Genomic DNA, 27,801 nt, shown 5'->3' with positions numbered 1-27,801 from the left:
TTTTCTGCTCTGAGTCCATGAATGCTTTGGAAGCTCATCAGGAAAAATGTGATCTGTAATGCACAACCAGTGTTGGACCGGAGCATAAGAAATTAAGCAGGTCATCAGTCTCCATCTCCTCTTATCTCTCCCCTTAGCATCCTTCCTGTCACACTGATCCTCTGCATGTGTCCTTTGTGTGCTTCCTCTTGCACTTTTCTACTGTTGTAAATAAGCTCTAGTTTCTAAAGAGTTTTCACGACACACCAAATCAAAACGCAAACACTTCTGAACTTTCTGTATTCACCTGCCTTTTGACATCAAAATGAAGGCTTCACAATAAATGCATCCCAGCAAAAGACCCCAATGAGTAAAACGTCATTGCTCACAAACATTGGGAGATCCCTGAGTTCTTGTAACATTAAAAAAAGTCTATATAATTAAGACATTTTAATTAAAAAGTAAATATGCTTAATAAAGCAGCAGTTCTCAAATTCACATTAAAAAATAGCAAATATCAGATATGTTAGTGGTTCAGTATAACAGAAGTCAAGTGGACAGTGCAGCGCATTAAAAGTGGTGTAATGTGTACTTGGGGTGTTGGGCTGAAATAGCCTATTAACACCAGAGAGCAGATGTACTTGAGAATTGAGAAAGGGTTACACAGATGTGCTGCATGGGAGTAAAACAACCTGTAACTGTAATTGAGAAGCTGAATCAGTCAGATAGGGTTGAGTACGATTTATATTACACCAGCGCAGAGCATCGGTGTTTACGTCTTACTCGAAATATTTTCCAATGTAATACTCTTCCTGTTATTATTATTATTATTATTATTATTATTAACAATATTAATATTATTCTCAATATTATTAAACTACAAAGCTTTGAGAAAGAGGAAGTATCGCGTGAATTTGAAAAAACGGACGGAACCAATTTTGAGGTGCAACGGTGAAATCTGTCCGATAGAAACGACTAAAAAATGAAATTGAACTTTGAGAAGTTCTCCATTTGAACGTGGTTAAACGTTTAACGTGTATATTTTTGTTTAGACGTGGTTTCAAACCAGTTTTAGCAAAGACGATGGTATTCTGGATGTTTGCTGTGTTTTTACTGACAGGGGCCGGTAAGAGGACTCTTTCTTTCATTTCTGAATTTAACAAAAACATTAACACTTAAATAAATACCCATCGAGGCATGTTTGTTCCTGGCAGCCGCGGAGGAAATGGTGAACATCCCGGGAGGAAAGATGTCAATGGGAACCAGTGCACCCGATGGGAGAGACGGAGAGTCTCCCACCAAGGAGGTCGAGCTTCAGCCTTTTGAAATAGACAGACACCCCGTCACAAACGCCGATTTCAGGTAAATAAGATCTACATTGAAATGAATTAAGGCAGAACTAATGCACTGAAGTCGGTGACTTGTTCATTTATTTGCCACAGAGACTTTGTGAGAGCCCAGAAGTACAAAACTGAAGCCGAGACGTTTGGCTGGAGTTTCGTGTTTCAGGACTTCGTGTCAGAAGAGCTGAAGAGCAAAGTCACTCAGAGAATTGAGGTGCCGAGTTATTTTTCTCTGGTTAATAGATCAGATTACCAGCTAGATTACTTATTTCACAATTTTAAGCATACATCTCAGATATGAAGATTTGCTGTTTTTATATGTCTAACGTTAGTGTTGTTCATAATAATTAATGAAACAATTTGTAGGCATCTCAGCATTTAAAGAGATTCTCCACAATAAATAAAATATATAATGTAGAGCTTCTTACTGTTGTAAACAGCTTCTGACCTATTTCCTCATCTTTTCCATCAGTCTGCTCCGTGGTGGCTGCCTATAGAGCGTGTGTTTTGGAGACAGGTGAGTTGCACATTGTGAGTTTGTTCCTATGTTTTTGACAGTTTTTGTTTACACTCACTTATAACATTTTATTAGGTAAACCATGCGAGTACTGAGTCAGACCCCTATTCCTTAAGCACTGCTGAATTCTTTGTGGCACAGATACAAGAAGGTGCTGGAAACATTCCTAGATACTTCGGTCCATGTTGACAGGACAGCATCACACAGCCGCTGCAGATCATCAGCTGCACATCCACAATGCAACTCTTCTGTTGCGTCCACATCCCAAATGTGCTTTATCGTAAATCGACACTTATCAAACCAAACCGCATTTTTCCAGTCTTCTGTTGTCTAACTTTTGCTTTGTTGAGCCCAACCAAATTGTAGTCTCAGTTTCAGTATTCAGAGGTGTTTTTCTTTACACATTTGTTGTAACGAGTGGTTGGTAGAATTATTGTTGCCTTCCTGCCATGCCTACTTTTTTGCCACGCACGTTGACCCTCTACTGTTCAGCCTTCAGGGCCTGGTTCGGGGATTCGAGATCGTCTGGACTTTCCAGTGGTTCAGGTGAGCTGGAATGACGCCCAGGCCTTCTGCAGCTGGAAAAGCAAGAGACTGCCCACGGAGGAGGAGTGGGAGTGGGCTGCACGTGGGGGGCTGCAAGGTATAATGTTTACTGCTATTATAGTCGAGTTTTTGACTTTCACTTCCAGCTGACAACATTTAAGTCACACACAGTGATGTTTCTGCTCAGCAGCTCCTTTGTTATTGTCTCGACAGAGGAACCCAAAACTGCTTTTGTGTTTCAGATTCAGTCAAGTCTTTGTGAAAAATCAGGAAACTAGTTTGAATAATGGACTTTTTCACAAAACTGAAATATAATTTTATTGTTCATCTAATCTCTTTCCTGGCTGTTATGCTGCAGGTCGGACCTACCCATGGGGAAACAAGTTCCAGGCCAACAGAACCAACCTGTGGCAGGTCAGCATGTTGCAGTCATGGTTAGGTCATCATTAGGTCATTAGTATTGTTCTCATGGGAGGCTCTGATTAGGTTTTCACTAATGCTTCTTTAGCCACTGACATTATGTTTTTGTCTTTGTTATTAAGTAAATATATATTGTATATCTGAATACAGAAAAAACCCTCTGTGTTTATGTAAAACAATGTTTTACACTCGCATGTTTTGTTACTGAGGAACAAAACATGCGACTATATTTTAAATTTGTATGGATCCAGAGTTGGGGAGATTAATTTTTGTTGCTAAGACAAGACCAGTGTTGGTCAAGCTTCTTGAAAATAGTAATTAGTTACTAATTACTGATTACTTCTCCAAGAAAGTAATCCCGTTAACTTTACTGATTACTTCTTTTCAAAAGTAGTTGGTTACTTTATTACTTAAGTTACTTTAAAAAACATGATACACAACTTGAATACGTTACAAATACGTTATAAAGCTGTATAGGATCCGGGGGCTTCTCTGTGAATTCAACATTCCTGTGGCAGCTTGCCAGGTGCTTGCTCAGATTTAAAGTTAAAGTTTTTGCAGTAGAAAGACGTTTTCTTCCCACGCAGAGAGTACTGTGGACGCCACATGGTCGTACTCAGTACTCAGCCGCAGTCCATGTCATCTGTTGTTGATTGACACACGTCTGTTGCTGCCACGGACGTCGCACGCTCGTACGTCATTGTCATAAGACACTCTCACAAACAAAATAATGGTTTAGTAACGCAGTAATGTAGCCTGCTTACGGGTAAGTAGCAGTAATCTAATTACTTTACTCTTTACTTGAAAAAAGTAATCGGATTACGCTTTACTGCCCATCTGTGACTAAGACTCATGTAATTCTTCACTTACTGTATTGTGAGTCTGGACAAACATGGATTTAAAGTGTGGTATTGTGGTAATTCTAGCTTTCGTGTATTTTAGGGATCTTTCCCAGATGGAGACACTGCAGAGGATGGATACCACGGCATCTCTCCTGTTACAGCATACCCTCCCCAGAATAGCTATGGTAATCTTGTTTTAACACACATGTTATCAGCATGATGAAAGAGCTGATTGGTAGCTAAGATGTTTAAGAGGAATATTAACTGTGCATTAAGACTTTACATTTGTGTTTTGAGCTTTTGGAAACATTTGATTTTTCTTCTCACATTTTATGTTGTGAACATTAACACATAATGACAAATCTTCCTCCAGGACTGTATGACATGATGGGAAATACATGGGAGTGGACATCCACACGCTTTTCAGCAGCGAGGCCGATGTACGTGCTGCGCGGTGCCTCCTGGATCGACACAGTGGACGGTTCAGCTAATCACAAGGCTCGAATCACAACCAGGTGAGTTTCTGAGGTAAAAAAACAAAAACAAAAGATAACGTATGTTCAGACCCACCGATTTAATCTTGAGTAAGGCTTACAACTGTGCATCCTGCAGGATGGGCAACACTCCCGACTCTGCTTCTGACAACCTTGGATTCAGATGTGCTGCCAGTGATGGACAGAAGGGCAGGAAGAAAAAAGAAAAAGCAGAACTATAGCCTCAGAGGACAGCAGTGTGGATTTGAGCCAGCAGTGAACAGCCTTTAATAATAAATGTGATGACTTTAAAGTTTACAACAAGATGGAAGCAAAGGACTAAATAAAAATGAGGAAGAAATTCACATTAAACGTGAAGCTAACTATATTTCTCCTGTGGAGAATTTCATAAAGAATAAAGGAAATCTACCATTATGAAACATTTAATAAAAAATACTTTTTAAAATGATGAAAAAAATAATTTATTGCTATTTTCCAAGAACTTTCTGTTTACCTGTAACAGTAACATCATGCCAGATGCTAAATGATTACACCATGCATTTGCTACTTCGCCTTTAGAGGTCGCCACAGGAGATAAATCTGCCTCCATCTCACCCTATCCCTCACATCTCTCTAAATCTATGAATCTCCCGTCTGGTCTTCCTCTTTTCTTCCTGCCTGGCACCTCCATCTTCAACATTCTTTGTCCAGTATATCCACTATTCCTCTTCTGTAAATGTCCAAGCTTGTTATCCTTGCCTCTCAAACCTTTGGCTCCCAAGACACTCAACCTGAGCTCTGATGTACACATTTCTAATCTTGTCAATTCTGGACACTTCCAACATCAATCTAAAATTCTTCAGCTCTCTCAAAACTACTTCCTTCTTTCTAGGCTGGACTGTTGAAATTCCTCGTTTTGCAACCTTGCAGTGTGAGTACTGCGAGATCATGTTTCTCCCCCGTTAGCTTCTCTTCAGTGGATCCCTGTGAATTCCTGAATTTATTCCACATTTATTCTCAAAAGACCTCATTGTACTATATAATCCCCACGGAGCACTGCTGTTTGTGCTCCCTCTGTGCCCCTCTTTTCTCTTTCTCCTCACTGGTCACAGCACATGGCTGCCCATCCCGGAGCTGTTTCTGCTGCATAGTGCAGGCTTAACTAAAGAGACTTGGTTACATGCCTCTGAACATATCCAGTGAAATGAACAAGTGGGGCACTCTTTGCCAGCATTGGTAGTCTTCCTTCCATGTGGTGGGATGTGTCTTTTGTTGAGCATTTCTATGTGACTGGGTAGTAAATTGGTCCGTTTGTTCAGTCTAGGCTTCTCTAATCCTGTCCTTGGCTTTCTGTTTACTTTCCCATAGTGAGGGTCTGACTGATTGGGCTCATTCTGCTAAACAGACCAGAAATGTTTTGAAAAACTCCACTTTGGTTAAATACAGTAACAGTATAAAGCCATGACCTCTGACTTTGTGATGAAGTGTCTTAGCCCTGACCAAAGAATCAGTTTGAGTCCTGGTTATTCTAATAATCTAATGATATAAAATGGACAAACTGTTATCAAACAGCTTGTGCAGAGGTTGTTTTAAGCTGCATTTCTTGAGGAGGAGAGCAAAGTTAGAGGCAGATGTTAGGATGTCTTGTTACCAAATTCTGAATGACTTTGCAGAAAGTTTTTTTTTTTTTAATCTTCCTGGTTAAGAACAGGGTAAATGTCTGTATTAATACCAAAGACCTGGGAGGTCCTTGATTCATTCAGTTGAGGAAAAACAAAAGGTGCTGTACAGTCTGGTATTTGTGCTCCACAAGGCTCCACCCCCTTTATTGAACCTTACCAAAACAGTGAGAATAACTCCAAAATACAGAACAGAGTTAAATGTGTTTCTTTGCTTACTGACTTTCTTTCTGATTGGAACATAATTACACAAGACAAAAATTAAACGCGCAACACTGCTGACATTTTAAAATTGTTTCACTGGAAATACAACAGGGACCGCCCTGCAAATGAATGCATATGAATAGCCTCACATTGTCACAGACCACCTCCACAGGTATTGTCTGACGATGCAGCTTCTTGGAATGCGTTATAATGTGAAGCAATTGTGCACAAATATTTCTGGAGCATGGTGAAGTTTTATTGAATATTTTTGCTTTGATATCAGAACGCAAAGTCATGGGATTATTTCATATACATTAAATACATAATATTAAAAAAATAGAATTGAAAAATCTAAATCTGACATATGTATCAGGGCTCAGGAGGACTTCATTAATAAACGTGGTGACAAAACTTGTTACATCAGTTACAAACAGCAGAAAGCATTCAAAACTTAGTAAATAGCTCTAATTTTCTAAAGCTCAATGAGGATAAAACTGAGATCCTCCTTATTGGCACCAAATCCAACCTTTTGAAGTTGAACCATTTCTCACTCACTATTGATAACTCCACAGTTTTCCCTTCTCCTCGGGTTAAGAGCCTTGGTGTCATCCTAGACAGTTCACTTTCCTATAAATCTCACATCTATAATCTCACCCGTTCTGCCTATTTCCATCTGCCCAACATAAACAGATTACGTCCTTCTCATTCCACCCAGTTTCCGTCCATTCTTGTCCACAGTCTCGTTACATCCCGTATTGACTACTGCAATTCTCATTTGCATGGTCTCCCCCATAAACCCTCCATAAGCTTCAACTGTTTCAGGACTCTGCTGCTCGCATTATCACCAGAACCCCCTCCTACCAGCACATCACCCCTTTTCTTCAGGAACTTCATAGGCTCCCAGTAAAATTCCGGATAATATTCAAACTTCTTCTGCTCACCTTCAAGGCCATTCATAACCTTGCACCTCCTTACCTGTCTGACCTGTTAAGCACTATCTCTTCTGCCCACTCACTTCAATCTTCTTCTTCTATCCAGCTCGCTGTGCCCTCTTTCCGCCTCAGCACCATGGGAAGCAGAGCTTTTAGCTGCTCTGCTCCCAGGCTGTGGAACTCTTTACCCCCAGTTTAAATCTCAACTCAAAACCCATCTGCTCAAATGTGCATTTTCACTGTGAACCCACTGTTTGTTCATTTTATCTTGTGTCTTGAAAGGCAACTTCATAATTAAAATTTATTATTATTATTATTATTGAATAATAATAAGCTGTTCTTAATTCTTTACTCTTTTTGTTTCTGTTTGTGAGAATTAAGCCACATAAAGAGTTAATTAGAAAGCTTTAAATGTGCTGAGGTGCTTTTGATCTGGAGATCAAAAATGCTAAGCTAAGATAACCAATAGCTAGCTGCAACAGGCTCATAGACGGGACTATATGCAGATGGCCTTAAGTGGATAAGCAGCAGCCAGGTGCTGCTTATCAAATTTACTCGATTAACTAAGTAGGTGTGTGTTAGCTTAATGCTACAATCTTCTTAGGAGTAGATTTCCTAGCAAATTGACCACAAGGTCAGACAATGCAATACTCCGAGATGATACGCAAAAGCAAAGTGCGCTCATCTCAGACTCTACAGGCCTCAGTTAGCATGTTAAATGTTAAGTCCAAGACAGTACAATAAGAAAAATACTGAGCATACATGGCCTGTTTGGAAGGGTTTCCAACCAAATAGAAGATGGGAACACAGCTTAGGTTTGCATTGTTGCATATGAACAAAAGGAAAAATGTCCTTTGAACAGACAAGGTGAAACTGGAGATATGTGACGTAATGGACAAACGCAGCACATTAGCAGAAACATCTAGTAAAAGCTGTCAAGCACAGTGGAGGAGGGGTGATGGTTTGGGCTTGTTTTGCAGCCACAGGCCTAGTCCTCTATATACCAAAGATTCAAATGTGAAGCCGTCCATCCAACAGCTCAAGCTAGGTTGTATGGTCATGCAACAGGACATTGATCCCAAACACAGCAACAAATCTACACCAGAATGACTGAAAAAGAAAGGAGGAAATGTTGAAGCACATGATTGAAATGCTGTGCATAATGAAATGCCCACAAACCTCAATGAACTGAAACAACATTAGTAAAAAAGTGAGCCAAAATTCCTCCACATCGTTCTACAGGATTGTAGATAATAGGGTGTATTTAGTTTCTAGCGTGACTGAATGCAGTCCTGTGAAAACTTTCTGTGTCAGATATATCTGATTAAAACTCTGAGGCATAAATAAAGTTAAACAACATTTGTTCAGATAGGTATGTGCCTCAGTCTGTCATTCTACTGACTTTGATTAGCCACAATAAAGTAGTTGTATACTGCAAAAAAAGAAAAAAGGTAATTAAGGCAAATTACAAGATTAATTGTGGCACTGACGGGTAAAAAAGCAGAAGCACCTCAAAACAGTGAAATAGAGATGTCTGATTCCATATTTAAGAGAATTTGTTTAAAAAAAAAAGTGGGCCTATCTAGCTGAATATTTAATTTAGAGGCGACCTACTTCTTGCTCAAAACAGCCTTGGCTTAGTGGGAAAAACACAATCAAGAACCACTTCCTTGCTGCATCTTGGTGAATCGCATAACCATGTGAACTGTAATGGAAACAGCTTTTTTTAAATGCACATAACTGATGATGATCATTTTTTTCCTTCAGTCACTTACTGATTCATCTTTGCACAGGCATGTGGGAGGTTTGTCACAGAATCCGTTTTACCTCAGATATCAGGAATGACTCTAACTGGTGTTTTCCCCAAAGTCTTTCAGTACCAAAAATAAATCAGGGACTTATCAGAAGTGTGATTTTTCACAAGCAAACATTCACTTCCGCTGATGCTGTTGTGTAATTTATTTTCACCTCTGTTTACTGGCCTACTCCTAGTAGCTATGTTCTATGTATGTGTGACTTTCTTGATAAAGGAAGAGTTTAAATAAAGTTTCATGCGTCAGGTTTGAATAACTAGATTGTATCAGAAGCCCTCCTCCCATTTGTCTCCCTGCTGCTGTGGTATGTTTGCACGTCATGTTTTTGTAGCGGCAGAAAAAGGAGGAAGAAAGCTCAGACGGGCCACTTGAAGCCACAGCCTCCGCTGACATCACATCGTGTCATATCATGCCCCAGTGAAGACGCACACAGTTCAGGTAAAACAAGTTTAATGACATTCTATTTGTCATCCTCACTCCACCTTGTTTTATGGACTTCCTCTTGCTTTCCTGAGTTTGTTTTTACCTGGCGCTGTCTGCAGATGGTTTAACTGAGCCCACTTCTGCCTGTGACTTCCACAGAGCCGGCCATGGATTTCAGTCAGCCTTTTTCAGTCCTCAATGAGAAGCTGAGACCTCGAGTCACCACCAGCGAGCAACTCTACTCCTCTCTGAACAGGTTGGAGGACAGACAGCTGGGCTCGCTCAGGAACAAATATACTTATTACCGAGCAATGGTTTTGCCAAGAGAACCTGAACCAAATGCCACAACAAAGACAGACGATCCAGAAGAGTCTGTAGACGAGACAGAGAAAGATTACTCTAAAGGAAACACTGCCAGTCTGCTGGCTGGTAAAAACACATGCCTCATTAACGAATTGAATTTGAACGATATCAGCGAAGATGAGCTGGGTGACGACGAAAGCACCTCACAGTCTGACGAGAAAGACAGCGTGGGTGAGGTGGCCTCAGAGGAAGCAAGGGACTCTGAAGGGTCAGGATCCAATGAAAACACAAACTCTTTCCAGAGGAACTACCTAGACGGCACCCTACCAGACCTGCTAAACAGTGGCAAGCCGCTCAGCAGACGCAGAACACTGGGACACTACTCAGACACGGTAACGCCAAGATAGTCTTTTTAATATTCACGTGTGTAAAAACCACAAATATTTTAAACCACCAGCGCTTGAACTGAGATCTGTTTGAAGAGGATTGTCAAACATGAAACCTGTAAAACAGGGAGGAGGCTGATTGAACTGTTGCTTAGCAGTGTATCAAAGGGTACAAACACACAAAGCGCACAGAGTCCTGCCATGCAAACATAATGAAGTAGAATAAAAACACGTTTGATGCTCTGCTGTCAGAGTGCAGTAAACCTCAGTTTCCAGTGACAATGAATGATTTTGGACACATGTTAACAGCACTTATTAGTCCTATATCTCTGATATCTGGATTGCATTCATGTGTGAAGACGTGAACGTCATCAAACAGTTTAGTGTTGGATGACCTCTCAACTAGTATGACTGGATTTTTTATCTGTTGTTTCACTCGAGATTGTAGATTAGCAGTTTCTGTTCAGATTGTGTAAAAAATGTCATGAAGTAGGAGCTTTTGAGTGCAGGCTTTGATTTACTTTCACAGCAAGAGAAACTAAACATTTTCTGATGGGATATTAAATTATGGTGTTTGTAGCTTAAAGAAGTACGGCGAGAAGTGGAGCTGTCCCGCAGACGAAGTATCAAGCTGAAGGCCCAGGTGGACAAACTGCAGGAAAACAGAGAAGGAGAGGGCTGGAGTCAACACAAAGATCGGGTACAGTTTACCACAACACAGTACTATGGTATACATCCGCAGAGCTCTGGAGGTTTAAAAAAAAAATTCTTTTCCGTTGATTTTTATTCCAGGTCACAGAGGAAGTTTTGTCTATTCTGAGGCTGCTGCACCCGCTGACAGAGCCAGAGTCCAGCCAGATCGAGCCGTCCGATGGGGAAAACCGCCTGGACGCCGCTCTGGGCCAGCTGCAGAGCGTGGCCCGCAAACTGGCAATCAGCCACACCAAACAGGTCAGAGTAAATAAAGCTCGTCAGCACTTCTATTTCTCTGACGTCTTTGTTTGAGCTGGTTTCAGTGGACACGTTACTCAGACGAATGTTTTTATGCTAGCAGAAGGTCAAAGGTGACAAATGAATTCGTTAGTCAAATCAATTTATAACGTTTATGTAATGTGTGTTTTTTGGGATGCTTCTCTGTCTCTCACCATTAAAATGAAATTACTATAAAAATTAGTGATTGCTCATGTCTTTGTACGTGAGCAAACTAAAAAATTCAGCAAGATATCAAATATTTATTTGCTCCATTGTATAACCTTAAACATTAGTGATTATATAGTCTTTAGACCACTGGGCACTCCTGGTATTAACGTGACTTCAAAAGAAGCATTAATACATTTTTGTAGTGCTTTTGTTGGTTTTTGGCTAACAATGGGCCTTTTGGGGAGTCAGTAAACAGGAAATTATAGAGTAAAGGCAAAATTGTGTATTATACTTAAGAAAATGGGCCACAGTAAATAAAACAAACATCCTAACACGAGTAATTTTTCTTTGACTCTGGCTAACACCACAAAAATCCTCTAAGCATTAGCCCCGAGGCTTGTACACAGATACTAACGCTCACGCTGAGGGCATCTCTGTCTCCTCCTGATGAAACATCGTCATTGTTTGCCTCAGAAAAAAACATCATTAATTCCTCCACCCATGTGCTAAGCTCAGGTATGCAGTCGAACAAGTTTACAAGTAACACCATCAGCAAGTCTTTCTGGAGTTTGCCTCGTGAGATGTTTACAGAAACTTTCAAGGTGTGGAACTAAGGTAGAGGCCAGATTTCAGCTGATAAGAGAGACTAAAGTTAGTGAGATTAAATGTGGAAAATGTTAGGTAATGGAAAGAAAGATAACGCTGCCATGTTTGCCTGTTTGTCCATCCAGGAGTCCAAACCTGGAGGAAAGGTGGCAGAAGACAGTGCAATTCTCCAGCAGGCGCTGCGGGACAGAGATGAGGCCATAGAAAAGTGAGCACATACACAGTCACACTCCTCTAAAGAGCAAAATAATCGAAATGTAAGAGGGGGGAAAAAAGAGGGAAGCTGACTGTACTGCATCTATTTTTGTGGAGTGTGTCATTCTTTCTGTTCCTCTGTGCAGGAAAAAGGCGATGGAGGCCGAGCTGCTGCGGAGTAAGACGGAGATGATGACGCTGAACAACCACCTGCTGGAAGCTGCACAGAAACGTCTGGAACTGTCGCTGGAGCTCGAGGCCTGGAAGGTAAACCTGAAATGAGTTTAATGTTTAACAGAGACAACACAAGGGTGTGCTTCTCTGGGCAAACACTCAACCGAGATCTATAATCTGAGCACACTGGGCTTTACTGAGGAAAAGAGAGCTGGTGGGAAGGTGTAAACATAAGACACTCAAAGGAGTGGGGGAAAGTAGGACACACGCACGCACACATACTTTCACAACCTGGTTTCGTGTTCAGCCAATAAAAACACACACCAGACTGCAATTAAAACTCTCTTGTATTGAATTCAGCACGCCATCACGTGCAGGCGTTAATGCCAGCGGCTGTTCTGGCACTTTGGCTTATGGCCCACATCTTCATCTTCCGAGCACCTGACTGCTGCAGCGTTAAACTGAAACTACACGGCATGCTCTTTAATGTTGAGAGCAGCAGCATCTGTTTCAGGTGTACCTGAAACCTCAAGTCATTTCACGTAAACTGCATGAAAGATGGAAGACTTATGTTTGCATAGTTTAGAAGAAAAAGTGTGGTTTTAATGCATCACACATCTGTGAGTAATTGAAACAAAACATCAAAACCTTACTGTCACTGTCAGTGTTCATCTCACTCCGATGCATCTCAGGATAGGATGTGAATCTCATTTAAGTGTGTTTCTGGCTTTCTGTAAAATATCAAAAGCCTACCCATTCATTATATCTTAGATTTCTTTGTGTTTAGACCTTCGTTAGCGCCATTTTCCTAGAATTTCTTAATTGTTGGCTTTTATTTGTGTAGTTTTAGTGATCCTTTTATCTGTATGTCTTTATGCAGTCTGCTAAGTCACACAGTGGGACTCCACTGTTTATGTTGGGTTAATCCTAAGGACCATACAGTAAATGTTTTTAATGTTACAACCTTTTTACAAGATAAAGATGAACGTGGAATCAACGCTGGTATAAAAATACTGTCATCCCTTAAAGCCTTTATGCACTGAATGAGCTGTTAAAAACAACAACACACACACCGAACACGTTGCGATTTTGTGAAAAATTCGTCCTCAAAAGATGCACTTTGAAAAAACAGAGGTCAACATCAGGCAATGTGGAGCTGGTCTTGATGTTTCTAAACAAGAAAAGGAAGAGCTGTGGTGCTGAAAGTGGATCGCAGCTGCTTTCGTACATATTTCAGGATGTCAGTGTGGCAGTTTGAGCTTTGTTGGCAGAGTTGGGATCAAATAATTTCAGGGAGCTCATTTACTTGGAGCTGTCTAGCTGTGTGTCTGAGGTAAAATATTCTATATAATCTATATTCCTTATTGGTGCGCGTTTTGAGGTGCACTCGTAGCCAAATCCAATGGTCTGATTGGTCAGATCTGTTTCATCCCTGTGGGAAAAACAATTGGAAAATTAAATTTATGACAAAAATAAAAAAATGCCACAAAACTGCCGATGTGAATGGCTGCTGTAAGAGAAGTGTCCAAAAAATATTTTTACACACAAATTTTGCACATTTGCTGTTTAAGGAGAAATTATCGGGAAGAACTCAACATGATGTTTGGTGATTAGACTTTGACGACCCCTCATAACAGAGTATAGTGGTATCTGTGTTTTTAAAAAAATGAAATAAAGTTTGAATGATAGAATGACACGAGCAGCTCGGAGAAAGATAAATGATTGGACTAGAGCGATGATGTCAGCATTGAGTTTTACAGTGTGGGAAAGAGGAAATATTGTAAAGCGTAGACTTGTAGCCAAAAACCCAGGAAAGCAGGCAGACGAGTGATTATAGACCTGTCTTGTTGAACTTACGCATCACAGTAGAAGACATTTCTGCTGAAGTGACTCGTGACTTAACTTGTTACACCTGAAATCCTACTTGGAGTCGACCTTGAAGCTCTGAGGTGTTTCTGTCATAGTTCAGGCCTGCTTATGCAACAAAATGACTGGGTTTGCATCAGAAGTTAGTGAGGGTGGTCTCTGCTTATGCAGCCACCCTTAAAAACCCCCCGAAATATTCAAATGGTCCTCAAATCACATACATACATACATACATACATACATACATACATACATATATATATATATATATATATATATATATATATATATATATATATATATATATATATATATACATATATATATATACATATATATATACATATATATATATATATATATATATATATATATATACATATATATATACATATATATATATATATATATATATATATATATATATATATATATATATATATATATATATATATATATATACATTTCCATTAAACTCCAAGATAGTTTGCACCTGTGGGACAAATTCAAGTGTTATTGAGTTCCTGACCAGATATGCCGCCTTTGGTTTGGTCATCTTTGGACTCAACGCTAATACAATATTCAGATTGGTCTAATAGTCATTACGGATAAGGTAAGGTCAAAGAGCAACCATCACTAAAGCTGATGGTTGCTCAGAACCGGACTTCCTTGGAGGAATCTAAAAAGCAATAACAGCAACTCTGGGGGTGATCCAGGGGTGGATAAAGGCCAAATTTAATGTAGTTATGTTTCTTGCTTTATTAGACAGATTCACAGTACGCATGCATTATGTATGAGCACTTATTAGTGGGGTAATTGTGATATAAAAACATGAAAAGTCCTGAATCTGTCTCTATGGCCTTCCCTTAATGCATTTCTGTACAGCCTCTTATTCAGTCAGTATACATGCATCGCTCTGAAAGCAGCTGCAGAAAAGGCATGTGTGACACAGATGTCACACTCTAATGTTATAAAACTGGTCAATCAGCATATTTTCTCACTTGTTTCCTACCTTTGCTTAGAGACCAGTCTGTAGATGTGCTTGAATGATTCTAATATGACCACAGCTGTGAATGTCAGAGTGAACTGCCTCTATGTGTTAGCACTGTGTCACACTAGCGACTTGTCCTGTGTCTACTTTGCCTGCCACTGTTATAACAGCTGGGATAGGCCAGTCTCTCCATGATCCTTATATGGGTACGCAGAAGAAAAGGGATGGATGTGCTGTAACGATGTGCTGACATTGTTTTTTCCTTGACTTACCTCAGGAGGACTTTCAGCTGATCCTCCAACAGCAGGTGAAGAGTCAGCAGCAGGCAGAGCAGAACCAGAAGAAGCCCTCTCGCATGGGCATCCTGAGGAGGACGAACAGAGCACCCATGCAGCGGCCGACCACCTTCCCTGTGGCTGGAGCCGCCACCCCCGCAAACAGCTCAAACCAAAGCCCCACCTCCAAGTCTGCAGCATCTGCTGCTCTGGCTCCCAAAACGCCCCCTACCATTGGCAGAAGTAGCAACTGGAGGGACAAGCTCAGGATGGGCAAGAGCAGTCGTCAAGGAGACCAGGATTTAGCGAGAGGAAGGGAAGAAGACGATGGCTTTCAGGTCGTATCGCTCGACTGAAGTAGTGATGACTTCGAATGACTTCAAACACTCGTTCTGCTGCAAAACTTTGACGTGTAGCTCTTTAGAATTCCTCCACAATGAAAACACGCTGCTTTTTGTTGTCCTTTGAGCCTCACTGCGCCGTTTGAAACTAAAAGACTGTTTTCACATTGATCTCCTTCTCTGCTCTTACTTAAAGTCTTAGTTGTTTGGACAGGATGATGTGACAGCTTGTCAGGAAGGCAGCCATAAACAGCTGAAACAAGTGTGATGCGAAAACGCTCCAGAGAACTGGGTCTGGAGTGAATAAAGGGACATCTCTGTTACACTTCTGCAAAGAACAATAATATTGCATATTGCAAATTCTGTTTAAGGAGTTTTTATAAAGTCACTGAACTTTTTCTGTGCAAGAACCATCATGTATTTTTTTTTAAATATCTCAACATACCTGGAGGAGATGTTTCAATATTCTTGGGAAACATATTTTGGATCTTGAATCTAGTGCAATTTATGTATGAAACATAATATGAAGACATTTAATTATTAAATACTGTTAATCTTATTCAGTTTTACAAATGCTGTTGTTGTAAATTAATTAAAATCCTATTCAGTTCTTATGCTGTATAAAAAGCACTCTTGGTGTCCAGCTTCAGTTTATTTTAAGTCCCTTTAAATAATAAACTTTATATGTGGGTTTTGCTTCAAGGCCTGAAAAGTGAATTAGTGTTTTGAACAGCAAAAGTCCACTCCTCTAGATTTTGAATAAAAAGGCTGTGACTGTAAAAATCTGAGGAGCCATTTAATCTCAGCTACCTTTAACATTTCCTGATATTTCTTTGGCAGGGGTGGTGGGGGATGGGGTGCTCTGTCACTACTTTTAAGTCTTACCATGGCAACATGATGCTGATTTGAAATTCTGGTCTCCTAAACTTAGAATTAATTCATTAGAAATTCACAGAAACAGGCGCCTGTTTGTGGAAGCTGCCATGTTGAATCCAGTATCCCAATGCACATCCCGCCTAATATATGTGTCATATATGCAGTATGCCAAAAGCAGAGGAAACAAGAACTTGTAGCCATTTGCGGATGCAAATTTTAATTCATGCCTTCACCTTCAAGATATAAAACTTAATATCTATTCTTTATCTTTATATTTCTGAGAAGAGGAACCTTTCACCAAAGAAATAAAAACATCTTAATAAAATGTTATCCTCTTCCTCCTCCTTACCGCAAGCCTCAGCTCCTGAGCTGAAGTCAGGGCTCTAACACGTGAGTGTTAAAAAAATAAGCAGCGATTACCACGTAGCATTTCCTTAACATTTTACCTTTTTATCATTGTCATCGGACAGTGAGCTTCTCTGACTCATACCAGACTCCTTTTATAAACTTTTACAGCCTCTTACAGAGTAAGTAGATGTGGACAAACCGAGGTAAACAGCATACTGACAGCCTACACTCGCTACAGACAAACAACACTCAAGAGTTGTTTGTTCTACAACGGCCACTGGAGTCAGGATTTTGTGCTTCAACTGGGAGAGGTAAGAAAACAAAACTGTGCAAGCTACTGACATTTAATGGTCAGATTTTACACACCGTACCTTTAAGGAAAAACCTACATGATCTGTGGTGTAGGTTTAAGTAATTGCCTTCCTTGTTAAGTTATGAATTAACTGTGCTTAACCACATTTTTTGGAAAGCTGAGTTCAGGTTTACTAGCCACACCCGGGTCTGTTTACTGTCAGACCTGGTGAGTCAAGAAATCACTTAAAGGTCACAAAACAATCCAGAACATGTAAAGAACTGCAGGACTCACATGCCTCAGTTGAGGTCAGCACTCACAAGTCAGCATTAACCCCCAAAAAGTTGATTCTGTTCATCTGGACGTAGATGAACAGAATCAACTTTTTGGGGTTTTACTTACCTGGATGATTGAGAATGCATCAAGATAAGTCAGCATTAAGAAAGAGTATGGGCAAAAAGTACATCCATGACCAAAAAGAACGCAAAGGCTTATCTCACATTTTCCAAGAAGCATCTTAACGTTTTTGGAAAATATTCAGTGGACTGATGAGACAAAAGCTGAACTTTATGGAAGGTCTGAGTTCTGTTACATATGACATAAAACCACACCAACAATCAGACGTGATGGTGATAGTGTGGTATTGCTGCGTTAGGACCACAACAATTTGCTGTAATTGATGGAAAAATGAATTCTGCTCTCTACCAGAAAGTCCTAAATGAGAATGTCCGAACATCAGGACGTGCCCTGAAGCTCAATTTGGTTATGCAGCAGTACAACGATGCAAAACACATCAGCAAGTCCACCATTGAATGGCTCAAAAAAAACCCAAAAACCTGCAAAATGAAAGTTTTGAATTGATTCAAGTCTGGATGTGAATCAGATTGAGATGTTTTGGCATCACCTTAAACTTCCATAATCGAAAACCTTCCGATTTGGCTGAATGAAAACAATTCTGCAAATAAGATTAGGCCAAAACAAAAGAAATGCAATCAAGTGGTTACAGCAAACACTTGATTGCATTTCTTGGTGCCAAGGGTGAACCTATCAGTTAGTAGGTTTTGGGGGCAATTACTTTCTTACACAGGACCAGGAAGGTTTGGTAGTTAGGTTTAACCGTTTTCCTTAGTCAGTGAAATCATCTTTTAAAAAACTGCATTTTGCATCTACTTAGATGATCTTTTCTAAAATTAAAATTTGTTTAATGATCTGTAACACGTACCCTATTTTTCGGACCATACAGTGCACCACATTATAAGGCGCACTGTCGATGAACGGGTCTGTTTTCATACATAAGGCACATTAAGCAAAACAGTCAGATAAGTCAAACTTTACTCATTTTTCTTGCTTCCTCCACTTCTGTACCATTGATTCATTAATGTTGAATTCTCTCGCAGCTGCTCTATTCCCATGTTGTTGCAGTATATTAATGACTCATATTGTGGATGGATTATCTCAGTTGTCCTCCTGACTAAAGTTTAGTCCGTTTACAGCATCCTGCTATGCGATTGCATTTGTCCCTAACCATCAGGAACCCTCATGTTAACCTTTATCGAGCGAAAAAAACTTAGCGTTCATCCTTCAGCTTTACTGTGCTAATATTATGCTAACATAGCTGTGTCACTAGCGTTCACGTAGCACATCATTCTATACCAGCTAGCCCAACTTTAGTAACCCTACAAACGTCACTGCTGACGTGTTCTGTCTTTATTTATGGTGGAAGTGATAGCAGAGCTGTACTTTTTAATTTTTTCAGAAATCTCTCACTCAGGACATGCTGTCATGTTTAGGTGGAAATTAGTGAGCTAACTGCCCGCTAACTTCTAACTCTGTTAAATTTAATAAATTCTATTTTCATGGATGCCTGGATGTTAAACTTAATTCTTACGTCTGGTAAAGCAGCAACATTATTAAACATTTTATTAAAAATGTTTATTAAAAATGTTAAAAATGAAGGAATTTAGACAGTTTTTAACTCTCAGTGATACTGCAGTGTTCGTTTAACTTTGGGACCTGAAGCAGATGGAGTTTTGGACCCGGATTACTCGCGCCTTATGGTATGGAAAATATGGTAAGTGTGACAAGAATTGGGAAGGGGACAAATACTGTTTCACAGCGCTGTATGAACATGTACTGCCCCTTGATTTCTCAGTGAAGTTATTTTCAAGTTGGAAAACGCCAAGACAGCAACAGTGAACTGGCTCAGCTTTGAGGCTCGACACAAACCTTTGAGCGACATCCATCATTTACAGTCTTCTGTTCACTGTCAGCATGTTTGCTTTTTGCAATATGAAAAAGAAAGAAAAATGACCAACTGTTTTTTTTCCTGGTCATTTTATTGTATAATATATTTTCAACAATATATATTCCACATATATATGCATCTTCCACACATTTAAAATTTATATACATATATGTCATTATCTAGAATGAATGCCATCATAATGGTAACATATTCAACAAACAGGGATGTATATAGCACAGTAAAGTCACATCTGACGACGAGAGAGAGAAGGCATGCTCAAAGTGAAACTATACAATCCTGAACAGATGGTTACAGTCTTCAAACAACTCGTAATGTTACTGAATAATTTGACAATATTTTTTTATACTGTTGCTGATGGAGAGCTCTGCTTTGTCATCCACTCATCCCACTGCAACAGTCCAGAAGCTTTAGCAAGATCTGCATTTAAGTGGAAGTGCTAACCAACTATTAATATTGTGCAACAAGACAAAATCTGTCTTGTGGGTTAAAAGAGGAAGAAAGGGTGAGTCTCTACTAGCTGGAGCTTCACAAAAAAAAAACAACTTAAGAAGAGTTTCACTCAACTTAATTCTGACCATTTAAACCTTTTTAGACGTCCGTGATGACAATAAAAGAACAAAAAACATTGACTCTGGTAAACATCTAAGTGCTTGAACTTTTCCTTGTGAGAAAATTCACACAGAACTGGCAACCCAGCTGCCAATCTAAACTCTACTAGATTATTATTGAAGAATAAAAGTTGTTTTTTCTTAATAAAGTTTTACAGAAATGTAAAAGGAGCTCTGGATAAAAGAGGCACGTATACAAATTAACAACACCCTGCTTATTCACACAATGGCAGTTTCACTACTATTACGATCACATAACAAGGTACAGTTGTACCTCGTTGCAGCATATATTTGTGAGATACCCATACGCGCCTTATTTGTAGAGATAAATGAGATACAGACTGGTAAAACATTATTTCATCAAAACACTATTTGGACTGACCACATACAAAGACACGACGACGTTACCGATGCTTATCCCCAGACAGACAAAACAATAGCATAAGTGTGTAATAAGTAGTATATCCAGTTATAACCTGAGACACTCAGGAAACAGTGCGATAATACTGCATGTGTGGTTTCTGCTCACCTTTCATAGATGCATGAGTTGGCCTAAAAAACACAACCATCGCTCTCCGTGACCTTGAGTTTTGCAAAATGCAACTGACCTGTAAATCCTCGTGTCCGACACACAGCAGATACACAAACGAAGAGACGCGTTCTGCACCAAAAGCTGAATATATCACTATTATCAACAGTAAAATAAATTCCTATGACAAACCAACTGACCACATAAATCCTGTACCACGTCCTCTGCGCCAAGCTCGAACTTCCTGATACCTTTTTTGCTTAACACATTCATCACTTCTAAGATTTACAGTATTTGTTTCATTGCAGTGCTGTCATGACTTTCTACACTTCAGCGGTCCCAGATTGTCCTCGGCCTAAAGCCACTGGAAACAAACGAAGCACTGTGCAAATGAGAATTTCTTTGGATTAGTATACCGCCTCCAAAAACTGCCCCATTATGTTAAACTGGAGATTCTTTTGTTTCTATTATCTAAAAATCAACCAAAAAACAAACACACATCTAGAAACCAGCCAATCTAATAACACTACCTGTCTGGCAGAGAGGCTAAACAAAATAAAAGTTCACCTACAGTACATTACACTAAGTGCTATATTGTTAAAAGGTATGATCTGACTGTTGTATAAGGGTGAGTTTGGTCCAGTGTTGGCAAATACAAGCATCGTTAATAGTTACACTTGCTCCTGCTGAAGCTGCTGATTCGGCACCCTCAGTTTTTGACGAGCGGATGCTCACGGTGTCGAGCATAAAAAAAGTTCAGACCCGTACGCTGGAGGCAGCTAGGATTGAAGGAAGGAGATGATGGAGCTGATGAAATCTAAGGGTTTGTCTGCGTGAATCCAGTGGCTGGCATCTGGGATGTACTGGATATCTGCGTTGGGGAACAGCCTCTGGATTTCTGGGTAATCGTCGGAGCTGGATCAGGAGTGAACACGAGGAGGAGGAGGAAGAGGAGGGTGTTATAAGGAAGACAGGCGGTGGTAAAAGTCATGAATATGCAACTGAAAAAGTGCTAAAGGAATATAAATGAAACCTGTTAATCACTGGTATTTGGGTTCGTGTTTTGGGGTTATATATTGTTAAATGTTATGTTTATTTTACACTATACAGTCTTTTTATTTCATGTATATTTACATATATAATACATATATAAATATATATAAGAATTTATATCAGTCACAATGGATTTCTAAGTCCTGCTCGTAGAGGGCAGACGTCTCTTTGGTTTTAGAAATATTATAATTCATCATGGCATAAACTCAACAAGTGCTTGAAACTTTAAGTATAGTACAGTGAACTCACTGTCATGTTCAAGAAACCTGTGTCAGATAATCTGAGCTTTGTGACATGATGCATTATCCTGCTGGAAGCAGCCATCAGAACATGGATACATTGTGCTTATAAAAGGATGACCGTGGACAGCAACAATACTCTGGTGGGCTGTGACATGTACAAGAAATAATCCCCCACACCATTACACCACCGGCAACCAGGCAGAATGGATCCATGCTTTCATGTTGTTACGCCAAATTCTGGAGCTACCATCCGAATGTCAGACCAGGCAACGTTTTTTCAAATCATCTGCTGCCCAATTTTGGTGAGCCTGTGTGAATTACAGCCTATCCGCTATAAAGTTTGATATGTTAAACAATACGAGATGTTCTTCTGCACAACTTAGTTGTAAAAACTGGTTGTTTGAGTTACTGTTGCCTTACTATCAGCTCAAAGCAGTCTAGCCATTCTCCTCTGTATATAAAAGGACAGTCTTAATATATTTGAATATTTTTTGGTGTGACGTGCTTACTTCTAAGCTAAAGTCTTTCTGCTGCTCGCTTCACACAGCAGATGGATCCACATTTCGATTTTTTTTTCATTCTGGATGCCTTTCCTGAAGCAAACCCTCTCAGGGATAATCATGTGTTATTTTATTTCTCTTATATCCATTACTGTGCCTTCTTCTGTCTGAATAATTACGACAACATTTTGCATTCCAGTTGTTTAAACCTGAGTTCATTAGTATTTTCTTGAGCCACACATGTGCTCACAGCCAGTGGCTTTCAAGTTCACTTACCTGTTACAGATTATGTATGTTAGCTAGTATAGCCAAAGTCCTTTTAATACTAAGTCTCATCACTCTGCAGTCACTCTCAGGCACTTACTTTGAAGTAATATCTGAATTAGTTTAATTATTTAAATTAAAATTTAATGGTCACCTGTACATTAAAAACTGCATTTACAACATTAGAATTAATAGTTAAACTGGATAAAAAAAAACCAATAAAAAATGATAAAAGCTCTCTTCTCTCTGGAAGTTGTATTTCTGCAAACGTCTTTGCTGTTGCAGAAAGTTCAACGTCTCTTATGCCTCATGTACAGCTTAAGACTAAAGGAGATATAATAAACAGAAACACTCAACAGAGCAGGAGAAAAGAAAAAAACATTCTGTTATTCAGTCTGTGGACTCTTGTTGTGATCATTGAGCGATTAATCCAGCATATAATAGATGTCGCATTACCTTTACACACAGTGCAAAACTGTTAAAGTTTAGGTAAGCTCAAGGTAACCTCTATCATTTTTAATTGGATTGTTTACATTTTTGTAATCAGAGAAACTGACTAAATGGTCCGTCCCAGCATCCCAGAATGATTTCGTGTCCACTTGCATTTTTTTTGTTAAATATTTTCCTATTTTCATAAATATATAAAATCTAAATACTTTAGTTTTAAATGTTATAATATGAACCTTTTTCAGGAAATATTTTACCTGTTCAAAAAAGTTCACAATCTGTGTTTTATACCTGATATAAGCAGAACTAGCTCCACCCAAAAACAGAGTAGGTCCATCATAGCCGGTGTCAAAGTTGGGGAAACTCATGATGTCATCAAGGTGCGCTGAGATGGCCTCCAAGTTGACTCTCCAGGCGTAGTGTCCGTTCTGCTCCACCAGGTTAGTGAGAAGGAACTGACGCACTGAATGTTCCTGCGGAAGGAAACAGCAGGTTATTGAATAACAAGCTTAACTGTTGATAGAGGTGGGAATCACCATACATCCCACGATACGATATTATCACAATACTTAACGCACGATACGATATTATTGCGTTTTTTTAAAAATATCTGGGATATTCAGATTCTGTACATAAAGGTAAACTTTGACATTCGATAAAATGAATATTGATAAAGTCTCGCACTCAGTCTTTCTCTCATTTCAGTCAGTTTTATTGTTGACAAACGGAACGGTTTGTATTACATACTAGTCCAACTTAACTGAATGCAACCATCTGGTACAATTATAGCTATTCTGAACTATGCAATTTATGAAAACTATGCAGCCCATTCGGCAACTGAAGAATTTGAAAGTAAATTAAAACAAAATATAATTTTACATTAAATAAAAAAGTTTTAACCTTAATTAAAATAAAACATGTCTTAAATTAAAATAAGTAAACTCTCATGTTTATTGCTGCCAAAAAAAAAAGTTAAACACATTTGGACAGTGAAGGAATGTCAGGATTCTTGCTCAGAAAAAGGATCAACATGCTCTGAAGTCAGAGCACAAAAACGTTTTTTGTAACAAAATATCGATTTCTGCTGTCCCTGTATCGATACATTATTAGCAAACAAAATATCACGATACTACACAGTATCGATTTTTTCCCCCACCCCTAACTGTTAACTGCATAAACACCTTTTTTTTGCGAAGGGGCTGGTATGTAGTGAATCGACATAGATTTATTGAAATATATTAACATTTTACAGATGTAAATTATTAGTTTATAGTTTTATGGAAAACAGCTTTCCTCTTTTACTTTACTCACATTCCTCACTAACATCCTTCTCAGATGTGACAGGGAACTTTTCTTAAGAAGAAAAGCTCTTAAAAACCTTCTGGAGCCTTCTTGCTCAACATTAACACAAACAAAGACTTAGGCCTGCCTCTGTGACTAGAACACAGTATACTGGTCTTATGTCATCATAATCAATGCCATTATTGTGTCTCTCCAAGACTCTAAAATGGTAAGTGGCTTTGTTATGGAACAATGCTGACCTCAAGTGGTCCAACAGATCAGCTATTACAGATTTAATATCTATACAAAAACCCTTAACAAAACAGATAAATGACACTTCTGACAAACTAACAATCGTTTTTGGGGAAAAGGTTGGTTTTATTGGTTTATTTATTTAAAATACTGACTGGTATCATATCAAAAAGCACTCACAATGAAGATAATTACCTACAACTAGTCTAGGTGGGAAAAACAAACAATACATTTAGTAAATGAAATAAAATAATAACACAAACTTAGAAAAAAAACATCTCTGAATACTAACATAATAATAGAAATGCAATACCATTTAATAACAACAATATAAGAAATTAAATTATAGAAGTGTAATGGATTATCCTGACCTTCACTAAACTGCGCAGTTGATCCTCAGCCATCCGCCTTGCAGTGGAACGAGGGATGTCTGTGGAGATCTTCATCTCCTGCATTGCTTGGATGTAATACCGGAAGTTGGTCCGTGTGCTGCTTTGAGCAGGACTGATGTCAACGACCACCAGCCTCTCCACTAAAGCAGGCTACAGAGACAGACAGACTGAGGTAAACAAGCAGGACAATGGAAGTAAAAAATGCCACTGTGGGAAAACCAGTAGGAAAATGGAAATTGCTAGGACAGGAGGATTATTAAGTTCATAGGAATGTACAGTGAAAAAGGTCAGGTGACATCCAGCGAGGGAATTGCACTATCATGATAAATTCATGTGACATTTTGTGACCGCTGACCTGCGTCAGAGCGGTCGTCATGGCTGTTTTCCCACCCATGCTGTGGCCGATCAGGATGCACTTGTCGATATGGAGCTGGGCGAGGAGGTGGTTCAAATCATTCGCCATCGCCTCGTAGGTCAGCACGGGGTTGTGAGGGCTGTTGCCGTGGTTACGGGCATCTACTGTCAGCACCTAACTGGACAAAGGACAGTTAGGACACTTGGACTGGAGAAGAGGAGGCGAGAGAGCGTACACGCAGAATTGGCTCTTATGTCAGCTGTGTCTGTCTTGGGCCCAGCACGAACAAAGAATGTGTTGTGAACACGAGTTTCATCAAGGAAACACATGAGAGATTATCTGTCAGGGCAATTTCGCAACAGCACAGACTGCTGGGAAGCTGTATCAAATTACACACAACACACTGTCAACTGTACGTTCCCACACCTGCTTTTGTATGAAGACTATTAACAGGGTGCTTAAAGTGAACAGATAAGTGGGAACGTTTTTGATGTAAAAACTGACAGGTCTGTTGTCTTCATCACTGCATTACCTTTCTGCCTGTGCGCTGCACCAAGGACTTCGCTATTGAGTGGAAGTTAGATTTACTGCCAAAGAGACCGTGCAGAAACACCAGGGGAGTGCTCTCTCCCTTCCCATCGAAGACGTCGTAGGTCAAGTTGACAGGACTGAGGAGGCTGGGAAAGAAAAAAACATTCATGTTTATTAGAATGAACCTCTATGCTTCCAGCTGTGCTAAGATTTGTGTTACTACTTAGACAGGAACTGCAATAAATCCAACAAATAAAACTCTTATTCAACTTTTAGGGAGTAGAAATGCTTAAAGTCACTTACAGGGCATTTTTCTTCTCTAATATTAAATCCCATTCAAACTGCCCTGTTAAAATAATTTTTTTGATGGGAATTATTTTCCTGTCACCTACTGGTACAACACAGGCAACCACACACATGTACAAATAAATTTAATACATTTACTCTTACGTGCAAACATAGGATATCAATGTTAAACGTGTTCTTATTTATTTCACCGTGACTTTAAATTGTTGTCATTACAATGTTAACAAGGGGAAGATGACTAATTACATGACAACATGTACAAAGAGTTAATAGATTAAAACACTGACAGAAAACTGTGAGAAAAATAATACATTCAGGTTTTAATTGGACAATGAGACAAGGTGTTTGTGAGTTATTCCATCACTGACTCATCCTGTGATTGTTTGCTTGATTATTCATTTATTCAGTCTATAAAACATGAAAACGACACACTTTAAAGCCCCTCAGTGCCAGGCGACAGCTTTAATACATTTATTTTGTTAAACAGGAAGTCATCGTCCAGAGATAATCCATTCACAAAGACATAAATCAAAGATAGGCACTAAACATTTTAAGTTGACGAGCTGGAAACAGCAAATATTTGTCATGCTTGCTAGGAAAATATCACACAGTTAAAGCTAATTAAGCTAAGGTTTTCAATGTGTTTTTATTTATTTTTATATTGAAAATATATCTGAAATGGAAATTTACCATATCTGCAGGCAGCTGCCTGTTTACCGGGCACACCTTGCTTAAATAATAATAAACCTCTTAGTACCTCTCAATATTCATATAATATTAAAGTAATTAAGGTAAAATCATTTGTATGTATGTAAATAAGTAACAAAACAAAGGTAAGATTAAGGGCTTATTACAACAACGTTAGCATTTATTTTAATCAGGCTTAGCATGACTGCTAAACTGCTGGCAATTCAGAAGGTATGTAGCATATAATAATCGAACTAGATCACAGCAAAGACTGTTTTATTTATCCCGACAATATAAATATAAAATAATAAAAGCTCAGATCTAAAATCCTGTTTGTGGTTGTGATGATAGTTGAGCTGCCCGTTATCCATGCAGCTAACATCTGAATGTCATTTACGTAAAACTGTGAAAGTAACGTTTAAAGACAAAAATTATATGACATGGCCAGAGATTCCTTTGGTTATATAACGGTTTTAAACAGTTTTTAATTTATAGCAGAAACACCGGGCTGTCATATCTACCCAGAACCATGTCACAGACGTGACAGGCAGAGGGCATCTGTTAGCCGGGAAAGCTAGCACGGATACCTGGATGAGCTGGCTGACCGGACCGCGGGAGCCACCCCGCTAACATCCTGCTGTCCGGGGAATAAACGACACAGAGGCCGGCCGCTCAGCAGTCCTCTCTGAAGCAGGCGACACAAAGCACTCATGGCAGCATATGCTCCGTTACCAGGTAGTAGAAAAACAGCATGTGCGTCTCCACACGGCCACAGTGACAGCTGATGAGCGGGCATGCACAGAGCGGCCGGAGGTTGAAACTACAGGGAGAGGGCCTGGCTGTGCTGTGCGTAATGACGCAGGAGGCGGTTCTTTCCCCTGAAATTAGACTATCAGGCTACCAGCATGAGAAGCGCTATTTAGTTACTTTTCACATTCTACCATGTACAGTATTTTCGGGGGGTTTGTTTCGACCCAGGTCGAAAAGTAGGTACATATATACCTACAGGTGACTGTATGTATATACAATGCTTAACAAATTTACTAAACCATCTGAAAATCAAAAATTATATTGTTATTTATCAGGCAAATAAACCGATTTCACTTTTTTTACACAAATTTCA

General features: G+C 39.3%; 3 protein-coding genes across 3 annotated transcripts; 2 read left to right on the top strand and 1 right to left on the bottom strand.

Moving 5' to 3' along the window:
• Positions 1-895: 895 nt before the first annotated feature.
• sumf2 (sulfatase modifying factor 2) lies at positions 896-4,598 on the top strand. The gene is made up of 9 exons (XM_026183104.2): positions 896-1,105; positions 1,194-1,341; positions 1,422-1,536; positions 1,795-1,839; positions 2,332-2,482; positions 2,744-2,799; positions 3,748-3,832; positions 4,021-4,162; positions 4,260-4,598. The coding sequence occupies exons 1-9, from the start codon at positions 1,063-1,065 to the stop codon at positions 4,360-4,362; spliced, it is 888 nt and encodes a 295-aa protein (XP_026038889.1). The 5' UTR covers positions 896-1,062; the 3' UTR covers positions 4,363-4,598.
• Positions 4,599-9,011: 4,413 nt separating this feature from the next.
• Positions 9,012-16,079, top strand: bicdl2l (bicaudal-D-related protein 2-like). Its single transcript, XM_026183014.2, has 7 exons — positions 9,012-9,187; positions 9,332-9,867; positions 10,442-10,561; positions 10,654-10,812; positions 11,733-11,815; positions 11,949-12,069; positions 15,111-16,079. The coding sequence occupies exons 2-7, from the start codon at positions 9,340-9,342 to the stop codon at positions 15,462-15,464; spliced, it is 1,365 nt and encodes a 454-aa protein (XP_026038799.2). The 5' UTR covers positions 9,012-9,187; positions 9,332-9,339; the 3' UTR covers positions 15,465-16,079.
• Positions 16,080-19,282: 3,203 nt separating this feature from the next.
• On the bottom strand, positions 19,283-27,530 carry abhd11 (abhydrolase domain containing 11). Its single transcript, XM_026182798.2, has 6 exons — positions 27,266-27,530; positions 25,687-25,831; positions 25,155-25,328; positions 24,779-24,949; positions 23,166-23,347; positions 19,283-21,283 (listed from the first exon to the last, which is right to left on the bottom strand). Exons 1-6 carry the CDS (start codon positions 27,472-27,474, stop codon positions 21,148-21,150), a joined length of 1,017 nt encoding a protein of 338 aa, XP_026038583.1. The 5' UTR covers positions 27,475-27,530; the 3' UTR covers positions 19,283-21,147.
• Between the last annotated feature and the right edge of the window lie 271 nt (positions 27,531-27,801).

The sequence above is a fragment of the Astatotilapia calliptera genome, chromosome 10 (assembly GCF_964374335.1).
Source record: "Astatotilapia calliptera chromosome 10, fAstCal68.1, whole genome shotgun sequence".
In the NCBI taxonomy this organism is placed as follows: domain Eukaryota; kingdom Metazoa; phylum Chordata; class Actinopteri; order Cichliformes; family Cichlidae; genus Astatotilapia; species Astatotilapia calliptera.
This window is presented reverse-complemented; position numbering and strand designations above follow the sequence as displayed.